This window comes from Rhynchophorus ferrugineus, unplaced genomic scaffold (assembly GCF_030347505.1).
Source record: "Rhynchophorus ferrugineus isolate W39M unplaced genomic scaffold, kcgeb_rfMv2 rfM7, whole genome shotgun sequence".
In the NCBI taxonomy this organism is placed as follows: domain Eukaryota; kingdom Metazoa; phylum Arthropoda; class Insecta; order Coleoptera; family Curculionidae; genus Rhynchophorus; species Rhynchophorus ferrugineus.
The window spans coordinates 3,776,947-3,801,256 of NW_027472586.1; the positions used below are offsets into that span (position 1 = coordinate 3,776,947).

At 35.0% G+C, this 24,310-nt stretch overlaps 2 protein-coding genes and 1 long non-coding RNA gene across 8 annotated transcripts in view; 1 reads left to right on the plus strand and 2 right to left on the minus strand.

Moving 5' to 3' along the window:
- Positions 1-3,102, minus strand: part of LOC143199517 (uncharacterized) — a 180,369-nt gene extending 177,267 nt beyond the window's left edge. For 3 of the 4 annotated variants that reach the window (XM_076409396.1, XM_076409394.1, XM_076409388.1), the window contains exon 1: positions 2,900-3,101. The gene's annotated coding sequence lies outside the window, so the exon portion shown is untranslated. Of the gene's footprint in view, positions 1-2,899 lie in introns of all 4 variants that reach the window. The other variant, XM_076409392.1, reaches the window with a different exon arrangement.
- A 2,940-nt stretch (positions 3,103-6,042) lies between these two features.
- On the plus strand, positions 6,043-23,973 carry tefu (Serine/threonine-protein kinase tefu). Of its 3 annotated transcripts, XM_076409367.1 has the most exons (31): positions 6,043-6,209; positions 6,342-6,542; positions 6,661-6,775; positions 6,832-6,993; positions 7,049-7,278; positions 7,334-7,435; positions 7,485-7,742; positions 7,800-7,933; positions 8,056-8,289; positions 11,521-12,362; positions 12,416-12,582; positions 13,433-13,583; positions 13,648-13,790; positions 13,842-14,045; positions 14,098-14,293; positions 14,928-15,205; positions 15,269-15,547; positions 15,605-16,616; positions 16,678-16,901; positions 16,958-17,181; positions 17,237-17,444; positions 17,956-18,264; positions 18,320-18,713; positions 18,773-18,965; positions 19,026-19,233; positions 19,712-19,917; positions 19,974-20,569; positions 21,521-21,876; positions 23,016-23,268; positions 23,325-23,612; positions 23,672-23,973. In XM_076409367.1, the coding sequence occupies exons 2-31, from the start codon at positions 6,360-6,362 to the stop codon at positions 23,839-23,841; spliced, it is 8,319 nt and encodes a 2,772-aa protein (XP_076265482.1). In that variant the 5' UTR covers positions 6,043-6,209; positions 6,342-6,359; the 3' UTR covers positions 23,842-23,973. The 3 variants fall into 3 exon arrangements, with proteins under 3 accessions (XP_076265482.1, XP_076265483.1, XP_076265481.1); XM_076409366.1 differs by lacking the exon at positions 6,043-6,209 and having other exon boundaries at positions 6,240-6,542; XM_076409368.1 differs by lacking the exons at positions 6,043-6,209; positions 21,521-21,876; positions 23,325-23,612; positions 23,672-23,973 and having other exon boundaries at positions 6,235-6,542; positions 23,016-23,187.
- On the minus strand, positions 7,453-22,762 carry LOC143199549 (uncharacterized). Its single transcript, XR_013006468.1, has 3 exons — positions 22,653-22,762; positions 21,912-22,023; positions 7,453-7,582 (listed from the first exon to the last, which is right to left on the minus strand). It is a non-coding gene; the product is annotated as an uncharacterized LOC143199549 (long non-coding RNA).
- Positions 23,974-24,310: the final 337 nt, after the last annotated feature.

Here is a 24,310-nt window from a genome sequence, read left to right on the forward strand (position 1 = left end):
TTTTACTTTTCTTCAAGAAATTCTGCGCCCAACATATTGAATCAATTCAACAGTATGTTATATTTGTCCAGGGCAACAAAATCATTCGAATCCTAAGAAATAAATGTTCAGGCGCATCAGAATTACTACAAATTAGTTCTTGTTGAACATATACTTCAATGAATGTCATTGTTTATTGCAATGCGAATGAGAAACAACATATAGAGAGAAATTAGTGTACTAGTTGATGCTTGGAATGATGGTTTAACCAAGTAGTACAAAGTAGAAGGTTGTTCTGAAATAATTTTACTTTTCTTCAAGAAATTCTGCGCCCAACATATTGAATCAATTCAACAGTATGTTATATATGTCCAGGGCAACAAAATCATTCGAATCCTAAGAAATAAATGTTCAGGCGCATCAGAATTACTACAAATTAGTTCTTGTTGAACATATACTTCAATGAATGTCATTGTTTATTGCAATGCGAATGAGAAACAACATATAGAGAGAAATTAGTGTACTAGTTGATGCTTGGAATGATGGTTTAACCAAGTAGTACAAAGTAGAAGGTTGTTCTGAAATAATTTTACTTTTCTTCAAGAAATTCTGCACCCAACATATTGAATCAATTCAAAAGTATGTTATATTTGTCCAGGGCAACAAAATCATTCGAATCCTAAGAAATAATTATTCAGGCGCATCAGAATTACTACATATTAGTTCTTGTTGAACATATACTTCAATGAATGTCATTGTTTATTGCAATGCGAATGAGAAACAACATATAGAGAGAAATTAGTGTACTAGTTGATGCTTGGAATGATGGTTTAACCAAGTAGTACAAAGTAGAAGGTTGTTCTGAAATAATTTTACTTTTCTTCAAGAAATTCTGCACCCAACATATTGAATCAATTCAAAAGTATGTTATATTTGTCCAGGGCAACAAAATCATTCGAATCCTAAGAAATAATTATTCAGGCGCATCAGAATTACTACATATTAGTTCTTGTTGAACATATACTTTAATGAACGTCATTGTTTATTGCAATGCGAATGAGAAACAACATATATAGAGAAATTAGTGTACTAGTTGATGCTTGGAATGATAATTTAACCAAATGGTACAGAGTAGAACGTCTTTGTTCTGAAATAATTTTACTTTTCTTCAAGAAATTCTGCACCCAACATATTGAATCAATTCAAAAGTATGTTATATTTGTTCAGGGCAACAAAATCATTCGAATCCTAAGAAATAATTATTCAGGCGCATCAGAATTACTTCATATTAGTTCTTGTTGAACATATACTTTAATGAACGTCATTGTTTATTGCAATGCGAATGAGAAACAACATATAGAGAGAAATTAGTGTACTAGTTGATGCTTGGAATGATAATTTAACCAAATGGTACAGAGTAGAACGTTGTTCTGAAATAATTTCACTTTTCTTCAAGATATTCTGCCCCCAATATATTGAATCAATTCAAAAGTATGTTATATTTGTCCAGGGCAACAAAATCATTCGAATCCTAAGAAATAATTATTCAGGCGCATCAGAATTACTACAAATTAGTTCTTGTTGAACATATACTTTAATGAACGTCATTGTTTATTGCAATGCGAATGAGAAACAACATATAGAGAGAAATTAGTGTACTAGTTGATGCTTGGAATGATAATTTAACCAAATGGTACAGAGTAGAACGTCTTTGTTCTGAAATAATTTCACTTTTCTTCAAGATATTCTGCACCCAACATATTGAATCAATTCAAAAGTATGTTATATTTGTTCAGGGCAACAAAATCATTCGAATCCTAAGAAATAATTATTCAGGCGCATCAGAATTACTTCATATTAGTTCTTGTTGAACATATACTTTAATGAACGTCATTGTTTATTGCAATGCGAATGAGAAACAACATATAGAGAGAAATTAGTGTACTAGTTGATGCTTGGAATGATAATTTAACCAAATGGTACAGAGTAGAACGTCTTTGTTCTGAAATAATTTCACTTTTCTTCAAGATATTCTGCCCCCAATATATTGAATCAATTCAAAAGTATGTTATATTTGTCCAGGGCAACAAAATCATTCGAATCCTAAGAAATAATTATTCAGGCGCATCAGAATTACTACAAATTAGTTCTTGTTGAACATATACTTTAATGAACGTCATTGTTTATTGCAATGCGAATGAGAAACAACATATAGAGAGAAATTAGTGTACTAGTTGATGCTTGGAATGATAATTTAACCAAATGGTACAGAGTAGAACGTTGTTCTGAAATAATTTCACTTTTCTTCAAGATATTCTGCCCCCAATATATTGAATCAATTCAAAAGTATGTTATATTTGTCCAGGGCAACAAAATCATTCGAATCCTAAGAAATAATTATTCAGGCGCATCAGAATTACTACAAATTAGTTCTTGTTGAACACATACTTCAATGAAGGTGATTGTTTACTGCAATACGAATGAAAAAGAGCCTATACGGAGATATTAGTGTACTAGTTCGTGTATGCAATGATAATTTAACCCAGTAATACAAAGTAGAAGGTCCTAGTACTGAAATAATTTTGCCTTTATTCGAAAAATTGTTCGTCCAACATATTGGATCATCTCAAAAGTGTGTTATATTTGTCCAGGGCAACAAAATCATTCGAATCCTAACAAATAAATGCTCAGGCGCATCAGAATGATCACGTATTACTTCTGGTTGAGCACCTACGTCGATGAAGACGATTGTTTACCGCAATTTGAATGAGGAACTATGAAAACCCGTGTGCTGAGAATGCGTGCCGGTGGTACGACGTAACCAGCGACCAGCCACCGAACCACGACGCCGACGGACAACTCCCGCCGCGGCAGGCGTCAGCTGGTGGCCGATCGGCGACCCGGGGGGGACGGCACTTACCTACAAAAGGCGCGTAAGTAATCATCCGAGGCCACTGTCCCTTACACCATACACCAGAGCAGCGGTGCGACACTGAGGACGCGCGGACGTGGTCGGCTACGGTGCTGATGGGCAACGGGACCTGGTATGCCACATGCAGTTCAACTGGTCGCCGACTGCTGAGCGCGACACGACCGTTCGTCCCGATAAGCCGCGCAATAATGGCCGACCGAGGCGTCGCGACGCGCACTCTCCCTCCCTGGACCGACCGATATTGATCGGCGTGATCCCGCGCGGAGAGGGGACGGCCCTGGGGGGCGTTGGGGGGCCGTTACGGAATTTCCATCGCGGAGACGCACGGTCTCGCTCGGCCAGACGGTTTCTTGGAGGCGGGCGGAGATGATCGGCAGCGGGATGGATCCGCCAAGGTCGGTTCGGGATCGATGAACCGTTCGGAACCCCTTGGTCCGACGATGATTCGGTTAATTAGTCCGGTCATATTAGGGACGTGGCGTCGGAATGGCAGATAATAAGCTCCGAGTCCGCATAAACCTTTCTCTTGACGTTCTGAAAGTTGTATCAATGTTCGCGTCTTAAAATATCGAAGGTCGAAGGTCACGAAAATCGGTTTTTTGCAAATATCTCGCTTCCTATGGGTTTAACGATATTTTCCATAACCATGATTATTATAGAAAATAAAATTCTCTACAACTTTTTCCTAACAAAATTTTTTATACAATAAACCGTCTTTGAGAGAGAGGGCGGGGAACGCACAGTACTCATCTTACGTTAAAACATCATGCAGTCAACCACTGGTCCGTATACAGTCCATCAATTGTTAGTTAGCCATAATACTCAAAAGATGCGTGTATAAATTTGACAGCTGTCGGATCATTAGTTTGTGAAATATAGCATTTTGAGTGAAGCAATTTGTGTTATTATAAAAAAACATAGATAAAAAGGACGCGTGTTGATAAAATATTGCTTTCTGAAGGGAAAAAATACAGTTGAAGCAAAAACTTGGCTTGATGCCGAGTTTCCGAACACTGCCCCAGGAAATTCAACCATCAAGTACTGGTATGCTAAGTTTAGACGTGGTGAAATGAGCACCGAAGACGGTAAACGCATTGGACACCCACGAACCGACGAAGAAATTTAAAAAATCCACAAATTGATTTTGAATGACCGTAAATTGAAATTGAATGAAATAGCATAGCAATAGCACTCTAGAGATATCAACTGAATGTGTACATCATATCATTCACGAATATTTGGGTATGAGAAAGCTCTGTGCAAAGTGGGTGCCGCGCGAGCTAACTTTTGACTAAAAACAACGACAAATGGATGATTCGGAGAAGTGTTTAAAGATGATCAAGCGTAATAAACCCGAGTTTTTGCGTCGATATGTGAAAATTGATGAAACATGGCTCCATCATTTCACTCGGAAATCCAATCAACAGTCATCCAAGTGGACTGCACACGATGGCAAGGTTATAGCGTCTATATTTTGGGATGCGCATGGAATAAATTTCATTAGCTACCTTGAAAATGGAAGGACCATCAACAGCGACTATTACATAGCATTTTTAGACCGTTTGAAGGACGAAATCGCCGAAAACGGCCGCATTTGAAGAAAAAGAAAGTGCTGCTTCACCAAGACAATGCACCGTGTCACAAGTCAATGGAAAAAATCCATGAATTCGGCTTCGACTTGCTTGTTCATCCACCGTATTCTCCAGATCTCACCCCAGCCACTATTTCCTGTTCTCAGATCTAAAAAGAATGCTCGGTGTGAAGAAATTTTTGTCGAATGAAGAGGTGATCGCCGAAACTGAGGCCTATTTTGAAGCAAAGGACAAATCGTACTACAAAAATGGTATCGAAAGTACCACCCTTGAAGGGAATTATATTGAATGAAAAAAAAATAATTTTGCCAAAAAAATGTGTTTTACTATGATAGACCGGGGACTTTTCAATTGACCTGTTCGAAAAAGAATTTCCACTGAAGTTTCCCAGACTAGTGCCTTGGGACCACTCCTGAATCTGCTCTACACAACTGATATCCCAACAACCGAATTAACGGCACTTGGACGACGTTACACATCACGTTAAACAAAAATTAATACAGATCAAACTCAAAATCAAGCAACTGCACTGATGAATCGGAAGATATTCTCAGCCTGACCTAAAATCAAAGAGATTGACTGAATCGTAAAGTCAGTTTGGACCTATGGGTGCAAATATGACGTTGCTTTAAAACAACAAACCATCTGTTGGATTACAACGCAGCAAAAATAAAGTTGTACAATTAATTACAAATGCTTATAGTTACGTAACCAATGAAGAGCTGCACGATGACCTGAAGTCGTTTATTTTGAGAAATACATACTGATTGTTGTACTAATGCAAGTACCACAGAACAAAACAATAATAATAAATTTGTAAATCAAGATTTTACTAAGCATATTTAATGTAACCTGTAATTAATTTAAAAAAAAAACATATTACCGTTCCATTCCATTTAAATTACTTTACAATTCCTGTAATTTTCATTAACCTACAATTATTTAAACAAACAAAAAATTCTAAAACTGTGTAGGTCTCAGATAAAGATAAAACGGTAAAAATATATATTTGTAATTCGACAAGTCGTCGATATTACCTTTTGTAATTTGTAAATTATCATTTAACATGTATATCCTACTCATATTAAATTTAATCAGTTAATTTGCAATATTTGGGTAATACCCGTAAAAAATTATGAAACGGCACCTATAAATGAATCGACAGATATTTATAAAACAACTGCTAAGTTTCGCGGAATTTAATGCATGTCTTATCATTTGTTTCAAGAGTAAATCGTCTAATAACGGCAAAAATTCATTTAACATCCAGATAAAATTAAAACAAACTGAAAGTGAACGTACGGTGAGTTATAGTGTTATAAAGTTATTTATTATAAAGCGATAAAAGCCGAGCCAACAGAAGATCAGGAACTATCCAAATTTTGTCTTAAAATTACTCATTAAGAGAAAATCGCGTTGTACTATATCAATAAAAACTATTATCAATAAAATAACATATTTTATAAATTAAAAGATTACTTAATTAGACAAAAACGTTGCTTAACAATATACTTACATATTGAATAACTAGAGGTCAGCACAGTGGTATGGCCGGTAAAGAAATCCCCAGATACTACATTTTAAATTTAATTTTTCGTTTTACAGCCAGTTGCCAAACGAGAGTCGTAAAAGTATAATGTAGTATACGATATTATTGTAGTATATCTCTTTTATAACAAAAAAGTGTTCAGCTTTGGCGGCTCGATGTAAGTGACTAACCTTAAAATACTTGACATTTAAAAAAACTGTACTGTGTTTATCTTTGATCTTAACATGAATAATAATATAAGATGTGAAAAAATATTTCCAAAAATCTGTATTCTTATTTTTAATTATAGTCTGATATTGATACAACAATGAATTTACAACAAGCACTCAATCAACAGTTTTCACAACTAAATTCTAACAGAATAACAGAACGGAAGAAATGTTTGGAAAGAATATCAGATTTACTAAGTAAGAAAGATGAACTTGAAAATATCAGGCAATCTATAACATGGCAAGCATTTCTGGATGCAATTAAAAATTCTTTAAAACAGGTAATCATATGCAAAAAGAATGCTATTACTAATTTAATCATTATTTTTTTATCTGTTATATTATTAAATTGTGAATTACTAATTCTAAATATTAAGTTATACCAATATACTTTTACAGGAATGTGAGCGTATTGCTAACAGAAATGGAACTGCTGCAAGGAATACTGGAGAACAAGTATTTACATCACTTTGTGATATATTTGGGGTAATAATAAAAAATGCATTAGAAACAGGTAATTTTATTTTATACCTTAACACAGTGTCATCTATGTTTTTATATATATTTTAGGATATAACACAATTAAAATATCTGAATTAATTCGATATATGGATGGTTGTTTGAGAGAACGTAACATGAGAATATGTAGAAATACATTTTTATTAACGTTAAAAGACTATATTCTTCCAAATTACATGTGTCTAGGATATGTTTCATCCTCGGATTTTACCTGTATGTGTTTAAATCTAAATAATGTTGCTGTAGATTTTTTAATATTATTTTGTAGTAATCTTTGAACTCCTAAAAAGCGAATTCAATAACCATAATAATGACGTTATTTTTTATAATTGTTTAATGTTATTGTTAAAACATGGTCCTAACTGTGGTTTACCAGCTTATTATCTCCGTGAACAATTCGGTTTTATATCAAAAATTTGTCAATCGATAATCAATACAAATAATTCCAAGTTAATAAATAGCAGTGTTATGGAATGTGTTGTCTGTTTTTGCAAACATGTAAGTACATATAGGAATGAAAGAGTATTTCAACAAGCGCTGAATTTTTTTTTAGACTGTGGACGATAATAGAAGAGGCTGCATTAAATTAGGAGAAGAAATTTTTATGTCCTTATTAGCTTTATATAAAGCAAATGACCATGAATTGTCACTAAAGGTAATAACAATGATACGTGTTTTATAAAAAAAGTAATGAAGATTTTAAGGAAAACTTTCTGGAGTTTTGCCTCCTTCAAATTAACATCCACAATCCCAACGGTGTGACTGCAGAAGATGAGGATGCTTTAGCGCACGACTGGAATAACTGGAACAAATACATTAAATTAATGCACGATGTCTTGACCTCCGAAATAACAGCTTATTTCAAGAATTCCGTTAAAAACACTTTGTTTTTTAGACGTGAAGGTACAACTATTGTGATACTGGACACTTTTGTGTCGCTGTTTGTTGAAGTAGTGAATCAGGTACATCAAAATACTAAACAATTGAATAACTAGTACTAAGGCCTCTATTTGTTTTAGTTTTTCCGTTGTAAATTATCATTGGATATTACTAGTTCTAATTCATGGGAACAGCCCCAGTCAAAAAGAAGAAGACTTCATTTAACAGATATTACATCGTACATCGATATTGATGAATCCAACAACTGGATATGGTAAGCAACCCTGGAATAATTATTTTAGGTACATCAGTTTTACCGTTCCATGACATTACCTTAATCCTTCCCAAGTTCACTTGATTTGCGACGAATATTTTATGTTGAGAATGTTTATTTAGGATTAAACTGGTCGGCGCCACTTTGGTTAAATACCCTCAGCTGATAAATGGGCAGTCATTCATGCAGCTCTTGAGGAATGTACAATCCTTACAGAGCAAGTCCAAGGACAACAACACGACCAGATATATTTACGAACTACAGGGAATACTTATAGATGTTCAAAAGTATCTCAATTTGCCACATAACGAGGAACTATCCAATCTGTGGAAAGTCATTGGAAAATCTGCCATAAGGTAAGGGTTTTGAAAGATTACAACCGTATCTTGTAACGTAAGGGGCATTCTGGCCTAGAGGTACAAGTTTGAGGTTCTTTTTAATTTCAAGTGCTAATTTACGATTATTTGAACGGAATTTACAGCAAACAGCTGTAAAAAATCGCATATTTTCGCGACTGAAAAATATACTAAAATTGTTTAGCCTTCAGATAAAGATGAAATTCTTGGAATATAAGTATCTTGTATTATATATGTCTTTTTAGACGAAAGTAAGAAAATTCTTTATATATAATCCCTGTAATTTTCATTAGCCTGCGACTATTTGAATGGAAATGATAGTAAAAAATATGAAAATGACAAAAAATCGCAGATTTTCCCGACTATATATATGGAAAAATTGAAAATATTTTTTAGCTTTCGAATAGAGCTGAAAGTCTCAAAATATATGTAATTTGGGCTGAAAAGAACGAAAATCCATGTTAAATTGCCATAAGATTTATAAGTTTTGAGATATGTGAAATAAACAGAAATCCTTAATTTTTTGAAAATTCATTTTTCATTGTATATCTTGGAAATCAATAGGTGTACAAAATTCGTTCTACTTCCATTCTATTCAGCAGAAAATTCTTTATAATTCCTGTAATTTTCATTACCCTGCGACTATTTGAATGGAAATGACAGTAAAATATATGAAAATGACAAAAAATCGCAAATTTTCACGACTATATGGATATGGAAAAATTGAAAACATTTTTTTGCTTTCGAATAGAGCTGAAAGTCTCAAAATATATGTAATTTGGGCTGAAAAGAACTAAAATCCATGTTAAATAGCCATAAGATTTATAAGTTTTGAGATATGTTAAATAAACAGAAATCAATAAATTTTTTGAAAATTCATTTTCTATTGTATATCTTGGAAATCAATAGGTGTACAAAATTCGTTCTACTTCCATTCTATTCAGCAGAAAATTCTCTATAATCCCTGGAGGTTTCATTAACCTGCGATCGAATAGAGTTGAAAGTCTCAAAATATATGTAATTTGGGCTGCAAAGAACGAAAATCTATGTTAAATTGCGATAAGATTTATAAGTTTTGAGATATGTTAAATAAACAGAAATCAATAAATTTTTTGAAAATTCATTTTCTATTGTATATCTTGGAAATCAATAGGTGTACAAAATTCGTTCTACTTCCATTCTATTCAGCAGAAAATTCTTTATAATTCCTGTAATTTTCATTATCCTGCGACTATTTGAATGGAAATGACAGTAAAAAATATGAAAATGACAAAAAATCACAAATTTTCACGACTACATATATGGAAAAATTGAAAACATTTTTTAGCTTTCGAATAGAGCTGAAAGTCTCAAAATATATGTAATTTGGGCTGAAAAGAACGAAAATCCATGTTAAAATGCGATACGATTTATAAGTTTTAAGATATGTGAAATAAACAGAAATCTATAAATTTTTTGAAAATTCATTTTTCATTGTATATCTTGGAAATCAATAGGTGTACAAAATTCGTTCTACTTCCATTCTATTCAGCAGAAAATTTTTTATAATCCCTGTAATTTTCATTACCTTGCGACTATTTGAATGGAAATGACAGTAAAAAATATCAAAATAGCAAAAAATCACAAATTTTCACAACTACATATATGAAAAAATTGAAAACATTTTTTAGCTTTCGAATAGAGCTGAAAGTCTCAAAATATATGTAATTTGGGCTGAAAAGAACGAAAATCCATGTTAAAATGCGATACGATTTATAAGTTTTAAGATATGTGAAATAAACAGAAATCTATAAATTTTTTGAAAATTCATTTTTCATTGTATATCTTGGAAATCAATAGGTGTACAAAATTCGTTCTACTTCCATTCTATTCAGCAGAAAATTTTTTATAATCCCTGTAATTTTCATTACCTTGCGACTATTTGAATGGAAATGACAGTAAAAAATATCAAAATAGCAAAAAATCACAAATTTTCACAACTACTTATATGAAAAAATTGAAAACATTTTTTAGCTTTCGAATAGAGCTGAAAGTCTCAAAATATATGTAATTTGGGCTGAAAAGAACGAAAATCCATGTTAAAATGCGATACGATTTATAAGTTTTAAGATATGTGAAATAAACAGAAATCTATAAATTTTTTGAAAATTCATTTTTCATTGTATATCTTGGAAATCAATAGGTGTACAAAATTCGTTCTACTTCCATTCTATTCAGCAGAAAATTCTTTATAATCCCTGTAATTTTCATTACCCTGCGACTATTTGAATGGAAATGACAGTAAAAAATATCAAAATGGCAAAAAATCACAAATTTTCACGACTACATATATGGAAAAATTTAAAACATTTTTTAGCTTTCGAATAGAGCTGAAAGTCTCAAAATATATGTAATTTGGGCTGAAAAGAACGAAAATCCATGTTAAAATGCGATAAGATTTATAAGTTTTAAGATATGTGAAATAAACAGAAATCTATAAATTTTTTGAAAATTCATTTTTCATTGTATATCTTGGAAATCAATAGGTGTACAAAATTCGTTCTACTTCCATTCTATTCAGCAGAAAATTCTTTATAATCCCTGTAATTTTCATTACCCTGCGACTATTGGAATGGAAATGACAGTAAAAAATATGAAAATGACAAAAAATCGCAAATTTTCACGACTATATATATGGAAAAATTGAAAACATTTTTTAGCTTTCGAATAGAGCTGAAAGTCTCAAAATATATGTAGTTTGGGCTGTAAACAACGAAAATCCAAGTTAAATTGCACTGGAATTTATAATTTTTGAGATACGAGAGGTAACTAGAAATTAATAGAGGTAATAGAAAACTACTAATTTTATGAAAATACTCTCTATTGTATAACTTAAAAACTAAATGTTCTGTAACAACTATACTAGCTCAATTCGACGTGAAATTGATGATAGTCACTGTCATTTTCATTATGTTTAAACGGAAATTACAGTAAAAAAAAATTGAAAAAAGCAAAAATTGCACAAATTTTTTAATCCTCCGTACAAAGACAAAATTCTCAAAATGTGCTTATTTTGGGACGAAAGAGACGATAGTTCGTGCTAAATTACCTTAAAACTTGTAATTCACTCATTGTTTGTCTCACAACAGAAATCCTTATCGGTGAAAGGTTAATGTTTATTATCCATAGGAAATAATAGTTTCTTCTCATTCATATAACAGAATATAACAAACAAATCAATTTGGATTGCAGCGCCATTGAGCTGAACCAGAACATCGAGGCAACTCAACGCCTGCTCCAGAAACTGATCCAGAACGAACTTGTAGAATTAGAACCCACCATCGAAATATACAAACGAGGAGTCCTAGCCGTCACCGAGCATCACGTGAAGACGGTCGATGTTCTGTTCCGGCAAATCCAGTTTTCGGACCTGCCCAGGCCCGCCAGAATGGACATTCTCCGCTGGCTACTCAATTTCGAGAACGTGAAGGATCTGACGTACCTCCTGGAGCCCGATTTTGCCCCGGTCGTCGTTTCGCTTGCCCTCAAACAGTACCCGAGGCGCGCGTCCCTTATTGGACAGGAACAGGACAGATATTGGTATCTGCGGAGTCTGTATAGTAGGAGGAATTTCGATCTGAAAGATCTAGTTGTGGAGGAAGAAACCAGGAGTGATAGTGAGGACGTTATCACATTTAACTACGACAGTAAGATGTTGGAGTTCTTTTACCAACATATCAGGTGTATGCCGGAATATGTCCGAAAGGAATCGATAAAAAATCAGTTGTGCGTCTTTGGTATGCTCTGTAACGTTTTAAATAACTTCGTCGAATATAAAATCATCGCTATGAATGATATCGAGGAATGCTGCTTGTTCTCCATAATGAGAGATATTATAAACGACAAAAGTTTGGTAACATCTTTTGAGAAATATATGACTGACGATGTAAGGTTATTGCGAGAATTATTGGAGACCGTATTACTATTAGACAACGTATGGCGTCAAAGACACGCCATAACTGATTATATCAGAAACATCACACCGTTAGATTTCCTGAGAAAGTTGGTCCAGATCATGAATCATCTTCACACAGGTATTTGCCCAAACAAATATTCCATCCTCTTTACTTTTTATCCTCATATGTAGTTCATAAAAGTGAACAAGAACTTGACGCCAAGCTGGTGTTACTGGGAGCCCTGTCAAAGTATTGTCTTATGTCGAATTCCGGAGATTTCAACGATATTCAGAAGAATCTGATGCAGGCTTTATCTCAACCAGATTACGATGTTACCAGCGAAGTTGATTACAGAATGGTATGTACGCTTGTCTTTTGTGTTCCAGCTTAATTCTGATAGGTTATATAGATAATTAAAATAGATTTTTAGCAGGTTGTCCTTCCACGATAATTCATTTTTTTCGCTGATATATACGACCTGTTGATTCAAACAGTTACAAGCATTATTTCAGTTTATTGTTGTATCGATCTTTAGATTATCTGCAAACCAATTCCTTCTGCGTTCGAAATCGTCCCAGTCTCTCTAATGCAACTTGGTCTTAGTTTTATGGTGGTTTACACACTTGAAGAGCAACGCATGCAACAGTCTTAAAGTAGCGCGTCTAGGCACTTTTTACCCCCTCTAACATCTCCAGATGGCGTTGCTTAAAGTTTCGCTAAGGTCGGGATACAAAAGATCCCCACTAAGTAGGAGCCCTTATGGAGATGTAAGAACCAAGTATGCGATCACTTTTCTAAAAACGAAGGCCACTCTCGTACTAGTAGTCTAGTAGCGCCATCTATGTGTCAGGCCGGAGACTTTTCAACTGACCTGTTATCTTTCACAACTCTTGCAACAATATGCAGCTCGAAGTGATATCTTCAGTCCTTGTTCTGATTTTCGTGGTATTCGAATAGTTTTAGTCCTTAAGAGAATTCTTTTCCATTGCTATCAAAATCATCAACAAAGATTGACATTGATACTTACCCATGTTAACCCCTCTATCTCTATTTCCAATCAGAATACATGGAAGCACCTCACAGATGGTCGCTTAAACATCATTCCTTTTAGAAAACACTTTCTTTCACATTTGTTTCTACATTTTCTGTATCACCACCATCATTATTATTATAGATATAAATATAGTTATTTAAATATAATGTTTCAGAGTATTTGTTTTCTGGAAACCATCAGATACATTAAACCGGGATCTTTTCCTGTTGAAATAGTCGACAATATTTTGACTTGCTTGAGCGAGATTTGTTCGGAGAGATTCAGATCCTTCGAGAATGCCAAAGAGATATTGGGCATTTTAAAATGTATGCGTTATCGTCTCCCTGTTTTTTATATAACAGGGACGCGATTGATGCTGATATCTTGTAGGTATTTACACCCATTTGGAGTTATTTGACACACGCCATAAAACCGAAGCAATTAAATATTTACGGGACTATTACGATCATAAGACGTCCAACAGTCCAGACATCGCCATAGCCATACTAGAGTGCGTAGAGGTTTTAGGCGGGGTGAGATGAAAGATAGGTGATATATATTCGTATAAATTATAATAATTTTAGATTCCCGGTGATGACAACTGCTCAGGATACACGGGTATCAATATAATTACGTTAATCCCTACCAGTTTCTTGTCCAGCGAGTATCAAAAGGTCCGTTACAAAGCAATAGAGGTGCTGGTAAAATTCGTGAAACGATCTTCCGGAACGAATAATCTAGAGCAGATCCATCGCCTGGAAGAACTGTTTTGCAAGATTTACGACAACGTAATTTTCAGTTCGCGTGTTCGGCCGACATTTTTAACCAGTGCTCTTTTAGAATCTGGCCGTTTTTGCTGTTGAAGGTAATTTGACTGACGAAAGAAAGAATGATGAAACGGAATTTCGGACGATAACGGCGTTGTACATGTTCGTGTCGTTGATGATAAATTGTCACGACTGGATCGAAGAGAATTTGTTCTCTTTGATTAAACTGGAGCACGAGAAGAAGTTGATTCAGGTCTTCAGTAATAAAAGTGAGTAATCGACATATCCATCCTGTAGTTATATTTATAATTTCTTTATGTCACTTCTCCAAACATGACCTAGTTATTTGACTCCCCGTTGCTTTTTTATTGTAATATCTATTCTCCAGTTCATTCTTATTCGGTATTCATAAATTTGCTTTTAAAATTTTTAACGTTTCATTTTTGATTAATTATTTTTCACGCCTAAATACCTAAATCCTTTCGTGTTCCTCTTTTTCTATTCAACTTTTCAACAGTGCCTCTTTCAGTACCTCTTTTTCCAGGTACAGGTAGTCGAAACTTTGGGCTTTAACATCGCAACTTTCATCTCAAAATTAGATAGATTATTTGATATTATATTAGTCATGAAATTTTATGATTTTTGCGGTTTTCATATTTTTTGCTGCAATTTCCATTCAAATTTCCAGAAACAAATCGATGCTAGAACTCTTGTTGTTTAATAAATTAGCGCATTTAAAACGAAAAAAGTTTTTCTAGTTGTTAAAAATGTTACGGTTGCCAAAATGATTTTTTTCTGTTGCGTCCAAATAATATCATGTTGACGAAATTTACAGAGATTATAAAAAATGTTGCGTGAAATCTGATGGTAGTATAATAATTTTAACGCAACCTTTGGTTTTAGATAAACTAGATATTTTGAAAAAAATCACATCTGCGTTGGAAACCCATTTCGACTGTCCGAGATTCTTAGGCAAGCACTTGGACTACCTGTTGACCAAATGGCTGGATTCGAGACAGGGTCTGAACGATTTCCCTTTTATATTACTGAATCACGCCGACAAATTCGATTTTTACAAAAACCATTTGGATGTTTGCGTACCGCTGTTGATCAGGAGAGACAGTCAGGACTTGATCATAGCCGCGCGCGAAAGAGGAATCACCGAGGATGAAATGCTGGAGGTAATCCGATAAGATACTTCCCTAAATATGTACCTAAAGTTAGTATAATCATACCCCTTTCAGAGATCATGCACCAAGATTTTTGCTAAAGCTCTTATCGAGAACATAACTAAAATCGGTATAGATTTCGTTCAGAAAATACCGATGTTGCTCGATATTTCACGTAAATTAGGCGATAAAATGACCGATATATTGGTAGATCATATCGATGACGTCCTGTTGCGTTTATTAACTTCCATCTCCGACAGCGACCTTTTTCACAAGACCTTCCGAGAACCTGTAATTTTCATTCAAAACGGAATTACATACCCGGAATTCGAACGCTGTCTAAATTATATCGAGGTGAGCTAACTCAAGTAATGATGGATGTGCTGAACTGGATTTTTTTTTGTTTTTCAGAAAGAGCTTTTCGAGAGCAATAACATCATCGAAAGTTTAATGGGAGATAAATCGAGCATAGTACAAAGAATTCTCCTCGAACTGCAATGCAACGTACATACAGCGATTGCCCAGAGAAAATTCAGACGTTTCCATCAATACTCCGTTTTCGTCGACATTGTGGTTAAGAGTATAAAGCCAAGTCACCAATTCACCACGTATTTCGTACGGGACACTGTCTACTTCCTTATCAATCTGGTCAAGAAAGAGACGGACAATTTGAAGCTGTGCCAGGTCGTTATGATATATATCCGGGTGTTCCTCGAGCATATCTTACCGGATAATGTAAAAGTATTCCAGGATTTTGCGATATACACCATCAATTCCATAAAAAATATCGCCCTATTAAAAACCGAGGTGGCCAACACCGCCGTCGAAATTCTGGAATATCTGATCGTAGATAATGATTGTTTGTTGGATATTGTGAAGAAGCTCGATATATTCCCATCCAAACCGGAATTTAGTCGGTTAAACCACAGACATGCCCGTGTTAAATACTCCGGCGGAGAGATTAGGTTAACGGATGAGATAGAATCGTTCGTCGATTACGACAGAGATACGTTATCCAGGGAGGATAGTCTGAGACACTTGAAGACTCTGCTGGCAACTAAAAAAGACCAACTCATTGTTATGTATAATGATCTAGATTCGACCGGAAGACTCGATAACCCCGCTAATAGTTTATTACACCGTCTCACTTGTATGCTCGTAAAAATGAGCTGCCACTCGAATAAGAACATCAGTTTCGAGGCCATCAAATGTTTGGGTGAATTAGGCCCAGCCAATTTGAACAGTCTCGTTCTACAACCTAAGGAGGTTGTCTTCAGTATTAACGAACCGTCTAAAATTCTCACTGGTTATATTTTATCACTTTTGCTGCAATATCTTGTTAATGAGGATATTACTCTGAAGAAAATAGCCAGCGATACGTTATATGAGATGTTAAAATACAAGGACATACAAAAAATTACAGGTATTGTATTTACAGGTGATATACCCGGACTTTTTTCTTAATATACGCGAAATTATTCCAGAACCTCCGCAAAAGGCTTTCTTAACGCCATTTTTAACTTTAAATACAATCACATCGCACGTGCATCTTGGCTCCGACGCCAACTGGACCCACGATAGCAATATTTGGTGCCCCTCCGCGGATACCGATAGTAGCCACTGGATAGTAACGCTTGTTTTGGAACTGTTAAAAACTTTCGAACCCGGAAGTTATTTGAATGATTTATCATCACTCTGCGAGTATAAGGTACCTCTGATGACGGATTAAATAAATGTTTCAGTACAAAATATGAATGTTTTCAGGCCAAATTCTGCGAGAGCATACTGCCTCCTTTAATCAACTTGTTACTGCAATCGAAAAATCAAAGAATCGTACGAGCCCTTTCTCAAAAGCTCAACGAATTTTTCGCCAAACATTGGGCCTTGACGGTACCTGAATGCAAAGACGAAACCAGCATAGTTCTCAATAAAAAGGCTGTGAAATCTATGTTGAACGTTATCAACTTTACCAGGCAACAATTTATCAGGTTGGTCGCGTTTTTTGTTCCTTCGGGACGTATTCTATAATAAAATGTCTTTCAGTTTCGAACAGTTGGATCTCAATTACTTGTTCATAGCGAGGGCTGCCGCCTTCTGTTCTGCACATTTTACCGCTCTGTTATATGGAGAGCTGTGGTGCAGAAAAGAAGCCGAGTTGATTAGTCATGAAAGCAGATGCTCCATTCTGGACGATATTTACGAACAACACGATAATATTAATGGAATATCATTACAGAATATCTTACAAAATGTAAGTGATGCCTGTTTTTTTAACAATTTCTTGGACATTGATCTTGATATAATCTTCATTATATCAATATAATATTTTATAGAATTTACAATATCTACTTATTTTACCCTCTTTGTTCTTGAATTACCATTTTATTTATTCTGAATTTTTAATTCATACTGAATAATATTGTATGGAAGTTTGATGCCTGTAGTTATTATTTGAGTGAAGCAGTGTTGAATTTTATGTTTATTTTTTTATGTATATTTTTGAATTTTATATTTATTGTTTAGTGAATCGTAGGCGCATTCGCCATAATATTTCTAGATGCTTTCGCGACGCACAACTTCGATACATATTTTGTTCTAAAAAAACTATATGATCGAGCCATGGATGTCGCTTTCTTATCCTACACAAACGTACTACCTTAAACACTGCATTCTGTATACCCAAGTTGGTTCTGTTGTTATCGCGCCTCCACCATATTTTTACAAACAAACAGTCAAACCGAAAATGTTTTAATAATTTCCAGGCCTATAAAGCTATCGGAGACTTGGACTCGTTATCGGGATGCGGGTTTGCATTTTTATCGAATCCGGACTACAGAGTGGAGCATTATAAGAAACTGGGACAGTGGGACAAAGTGATGAATTACTATAGTTCGCGATCTTTAAATTCGAGCGATAATAATTGCTCCAACCTCATCGAAAGTTTTAAAATGAACGGTTACTATCAGTTACCCGTTTTGTGTCCCCAATTGTCGTCCGAACCCCAATATGAATGTTTATGGCGGCTGGGACAATGGAATGTTAGCGGTAATGAGATATTTAGAAGCGATAAGGTCAGTACTTAAAATTTACTCGGTAATCTGAAGATTGACCAGTTTTCTTTAAAAGAACAACCTGAAGAACTACGAGAAATACCACTTCAATTCGCTGAAGGCGCTCGTGGATGGTGACAAATACACATTTTTAAAGTCGAAAGAGGAATGCGGCATGTGCATCATCGAGAACCTAAAACACACCAGCTTGGAGAGCAGTAAAAACTTGTACCCGATATTGATGCAGTTGCAGTGCTTGGTAGAGATGGACGATATCGCGGAGCTGATGGAGAAACAGGATATCGACGCGATGTTTAGGAAATGGGATCAACAGGACCAGATCGTCAGCAAGAACGACTTCGAGTTCATGGAACCCATAATGGCGCAAAGGATGACCCTTTTGGACGAATGCATAAAAAAGCATCCACAACTGAAAGACAGATATTTTAAAATGATATTAGACTTTTCCGGTAAGTATCCCCCTCGTCGCCTATAATCAATTAAGTTAGTTTCATTCTTGTACTGTTAGATTATGCAAAAAATGAACGCCGTATAAAAGTGGCGGAGAAAGTGATCGCTCTAATTCAAAAACACACCGACTTGCCCGAAACGATAAAGAATGAGATCTTATACCGGGACTCGCAGATAGCCTGGCTTAGTGACGATAAAATGATGGCCCAACAACTGATAAGAAGACTCTCGAATAATAACATGTCCCAAAGGTGAAAAACGGATTATAATTCATTATTTGGAGTCGCTTGTGACGTTGATCATAATTGCAGGTTAAAAGCCAGCGTTCTAAAGATGCAGGCTGAACATATGACAGAGATTTATTCGGATAGAAGCACTATAGTGCAGAAATTCAACGAGTCTATAAATCTTCTAGAGACAATCAACGACGACTTGTCCGAAATGAATACGGAAGATCGACGCAATATGGAGGATACTTTTGATAAAATTGCATCTTTTTCAGACAAGCAATATCAACAGGTCAGTAAATAGTGCGTTTTCCATAAGGAAGCCCTCTTTTAACGAACATTTTGTCATTTATTTTTGAGGAATGTTTTAATTCGATCACCGTTGAGGACTACTTCTAACTTTTGTTCTTATTTCCAACAAATCAGGTCTTTATCAATCCATCCTGTAGTTATATTTGTAATTTCTTTCTTGTCAGTTCTCCAGGCATGTCCTAGCTATTTTACTTCCTACTGTTTTTTTTATTATAATACTACTACTACTACTACTATTTATTTCTCCAGTTCATTCTTATTTGATATTTGAAAATGACATGGATTATAAAGGATATTGCTTTGATTTAAATAGTGGTATGACTTTTTGAAGTCTACCAGATTGCTTGGTCCTCCCATCGGATTCCAATGTTCGTTTAAAGAAGTAAAAGTGAGCTCTTTCACAACCCATCTTTTATATTTCGTTAAAACTGATATTTAAACACGCCTTTTTCACCAAGATCGTGAATCATATGAAGTCAGACCTCTTCCAAAAGAAATTAAAAAATATGAAATTGTCCAAAAGACGTTGCCCGTCCATGCAGAGTAACATGTCCATGGACGCCAAAAGAGCTGCAGCGATCCAAAGCAAGCAAGCGCAAATAGAAGAGAACGAAATTGAGCACACCAAAGCCGAGGAGGTAGCTGTTTTATGTCTAGCCGTGAAGTGAGTGCATTTTTATTCCAAAACGGATCGATATAATACCGGCGATACAATTTTAGGTACTATTTGAAAAATTTACTGTCGTGCGATACCAATAACATCAAAATATTTCGCGTGATGTCCCTGTTACTAGCTAACAGAGACAACAAAGTACTGGCTTCCGAGGTTAAAGACTACCTTTCCAAGTTACCGAGCTACAAATACATCACTATGTTACCTCAACTTGTACCACATGTGTCGCAGAATAGCGACTTTTTCAGTGAGGAGATCAGAAGAATCGTAGAGGATTGCGCCAAGGATCATCCTCATCACACCCTGCCGCTGTTGCTAGCTCTCGTCAACTCCAATAAGGATAAAGAATATACAAAATCTACCATCAAATATTCTTCTAGCGATCGTACAGAAACAGCCTGCTATATCCTAAACCAACTAGCGAAAAATAAAGAGTTACGGGTGCTGATAAAAAATATGAAGGAGCTCTCGGACGCTTTAATAGAATTGGCCTATTCGAACAAAAAAAATCACACCGGCAGCGGTAGTACATGTACCATTCCTTCTAATCTGAAAATACGTAAAATAAAGGATTTTAACGAAGTGTTGGTCCCCACATGTTCGTTATCAGTAAAGAAGAATAATAGATACGAAAATATTCAAGGTGAGTGTATAATAAAAAAAATACAATAAATAAAAAGACTACAATTAAAATAAGAACAAAAATTTCATCAAACACCTTCATCCTCGTATGATTTATGATCATTTTCGTTTTATTTGATAGATCCAATATAAAGTTATATATATTAAACATTCAGTGTTGTCGTTCCAGAAATGGAAAATGTTTTAAAGGCTAATAGTTTGTCTCTTAGCTGGTTGATAATTTGTTCTGTAAGTGTAGTTGAAGAGTTTTGTTAACTTTCCCAAAGAGGCCGCGGAAATATCTTAGTCACAAATAATATTAATGGGCCTGCTTCGTCTTTATTAAGTTGCATTACAAACATATCAGAAGCATTTAATTTATGTATGAGTTCATTCTCAGTATAATTAGCTGTTGTGTGAATTCCATCAAACACAATGTTGTGACAAATTGCTGCAAAATTTCGACTCTACATCTCCAAGTATATAAACTATTTCTGTAGCTTAGAAGGACTTACAGATACTTTTTAGAAATAAGGCATAATCCATCTAGTTCCCTTGCTTTCCGACAGGAATAGATCCCAAAAACAAATAAGAGTCGTCATGCTTTCTTTTTTTATAGATTTCGCTACTTCAGGTTCTCTTTTTTCTCTAGTTACTTTTGATGACGTACTTTAATGTCACGAAATCCAAGTTTACAAACCAAGCCAAATATACAACCTGTTTCTGTATCTAATTACTGATTTTTTTTTACAAATAAGACATAATTCATTTAGTTCATCTGCATTTCAACGGATATAAATTCAAGAAAAACAATAAGAGTCGTTATACCTTCTTTTTTATTTGAAGATTTCGCTCCTTCATTTTCTCTTTTATCTCTAGCTGGTTTTGATGACGTACTTGAACGTCACGAAGACCAAATTCAAGAAGATTTATTTCAAGAATCGCTTGTATAAAATTATCGTGTTGATTTTAGGTATCGTGAAATTCAGTACCACCTACGACAACGTAGGTGGTATAAACTCGCCAAAAAAAATTCAGTGCCTTTGTACTACCGGTCAATATCACTTGCAACTGCTCAAAGGCGAGGATGACTTGCGACAAGATGCCGTAATGCAGCAGGTCTTTGGCATTATTACCGACCTGCTGTCGGGATCCAAGCAAACCAAAAATATGCTCATAAGAACGTATAAAATCGTACCGTTGTCGAAGAGAAGCGGCATTTTAGAATGGGTGGCCAATAGCCTACCGATTGGGTCTTACTTGATAAAAGCTCATCATAAATTTAGGCCTAATGATTGTCGGGTAGAGAAGTGCAAGAAAGCCCTTGAGGTAAATTCGCCAACATTATCATTAAGAATACTAACCATAGAGTGTTAACTCAATACATATAATCCTGGAGTTGCTTTGCGTGGTCTTACCGGAAGGCGTTGAAAACGCTGCATTTCATCGGTTAGTTTAAATTCCCATTATAGACCCCTGTAAAGAAAATATTTTATTAGGTGGGCACTTAATTGATATATAAATCAAAAATAATTAAATGCAAATATAAAAATAGCTGCATTCTAATTGAGGACACAACATATCTCCTGGCAAATATAATCAAATTTCATGTTTCTTACTTATATTGTATGATATACTTTAGAGTGGAAAAAGAACATATAAAAAAGTAACATTTTAAAAAACAGCGACAAAAAATTGAAATGTATGACATATATCAAAATTACTAGTGTGCTCTTATGGTAAAAATGAGGTGTTAAAGAGATAGCTTAATGATCTATTAACAATATAACAAAACAATTATGAGATACTATCATGTCTATAAAATCAGTCCCAAGTTGGTCTACGAATTATATTATTTTATTTTGTATTAATGTATGTTTTAAACATACTTGTTGAAGAATTAATTTTTCTGAATCCATTCGTAGACCTAAAAAATCCTACCTATCTCGGTTAAGTAGCTTTAAATCAAAATATTAACTAATATATTTTTGTTTAAGTAAATTAACCCCTTCAAAATAATTGAGTTTTTAATTGATAGCACTTTACAAACATCTATATTGAATGGCTTTGCAGTAAAACTTTTCATGTAGTATAATCGCATTTACCTTCAATGTAATTTTGACGTCGCCCTATTTGGACACATTTTAGATTTAAACTGTGGCTAATATTTTCATGATTTCTTCTGATGTTTCTGTTAACTATATACATAAATATACATTATAATCAAATAATAGTGACTAGAATTAAGTCATCAAAAATGCTGAATATACTCTATGACATAAAGAAACTGAAACAAACCATAGAAACAAACAATCGCGCAAAAATGTCTGTACGACAATTCAAACGAACCAATCAGAAAAGCAGTATCGGTGCTTGTATTGGTAGGACCACGCAAAACATCTCGCTTTCGCTTATTTAAGTTAGTCCTCTATATAATACTCTAGGATACTAACTATTTTTTCTTGTAGAATTGTGCAAAGGAACAGTTTACTAATAAACTGAAAGTGTACAATAAAATATGTCGCGAACTGAAGCCGGTGTTTCACAAATTCTTTGAAACTACATTCCCACAACCCTCCGTATGGTATGAGAAACGGAAATCTTACACAAATAGCGTGGCCACCACTAGTATGTGTGGCTATATACTGGGGATTGGAGACCGACACGTCAGCAACATCCTGATCGACGAACATTCGGCCGAGCTCATCCACATCGATTTCGGTACGAAATAGTGTCGACCAAACGACGTTACGGTGATTTAATATCTCAACTTTCAGGCATCGCGTTCGAGCAAGGCAAGTGCTTGCCCACCCCGGAAACCGTGCCCTTCCGTCTTACCAGAGACATAGTCGACGGTATGGGAGTGTCCGGAGTGGAAGGCCTCTTCCGGAAATCGTGCGAGAAAACGATGGAGGTACTGAGAACCAATTGCCAGACGATTCTAGCCATCTTGGAGGTCCTCCTGTACGATCCGTTGTACTTCTGGGCCGTGACGTCATCGGAAGCGACCAGAAGACAAACCGAGGAGGATCTAGATTCCACCAATTCGGAGGAACAAGAAGAAGGTACCGGTTTCCTCGCTAGCATTAAGTAGTCGGTTAGTCTAAGATTGATATTTGTGTAGATAAGAATATATCCGCGGAGAGGGCTCTGCTCCGTTCGAAATGCAAACTGCAGGGGACAGAGGAAGGAAAGCTCACCAGCGTCCAGCAGCAGGTGGAAACGTTAATCCGACAAGCGATGGATCCCGCTAATTTGTGTCGGCTTTATCATGGTTGGCAGGCTTACCTATAGATACATAATAGTTTATGTATGTCACATGAATCTGCAAGAGGAGGGAATTCGACTTATATATTTTTGATACAGTTACCGTTTAGTGTTCTTGTTTAAATGTTAAATTAAATTAAATAAATACTATTACCAAACGAATGTTATTCTTTATTAGGTACAACTCAGCAGCCATCTTTTCATGAACATTTTTTTTTTAAATTTAATTACATCTTACATTAGATGCACTTAGTACAATCTTAATTTACAAATTAATTCGTTACGACTGTTCTGTTATATTTGCATTAATACACAAGCAAGACGAGTACGGGATTAATATATCAGTATGTTTTCCTACATTAAAAAAAAAATAAACTACTAGTGTTGAAAAAACTAAGCTACTAGGCAAGTAATCATAGAATTTCGTTTTGGGTGCGTTGGATTACTAGTTGATTTGGTGTGTTAGTGCAACCCCATAGGTCCAAATTGGCATTAT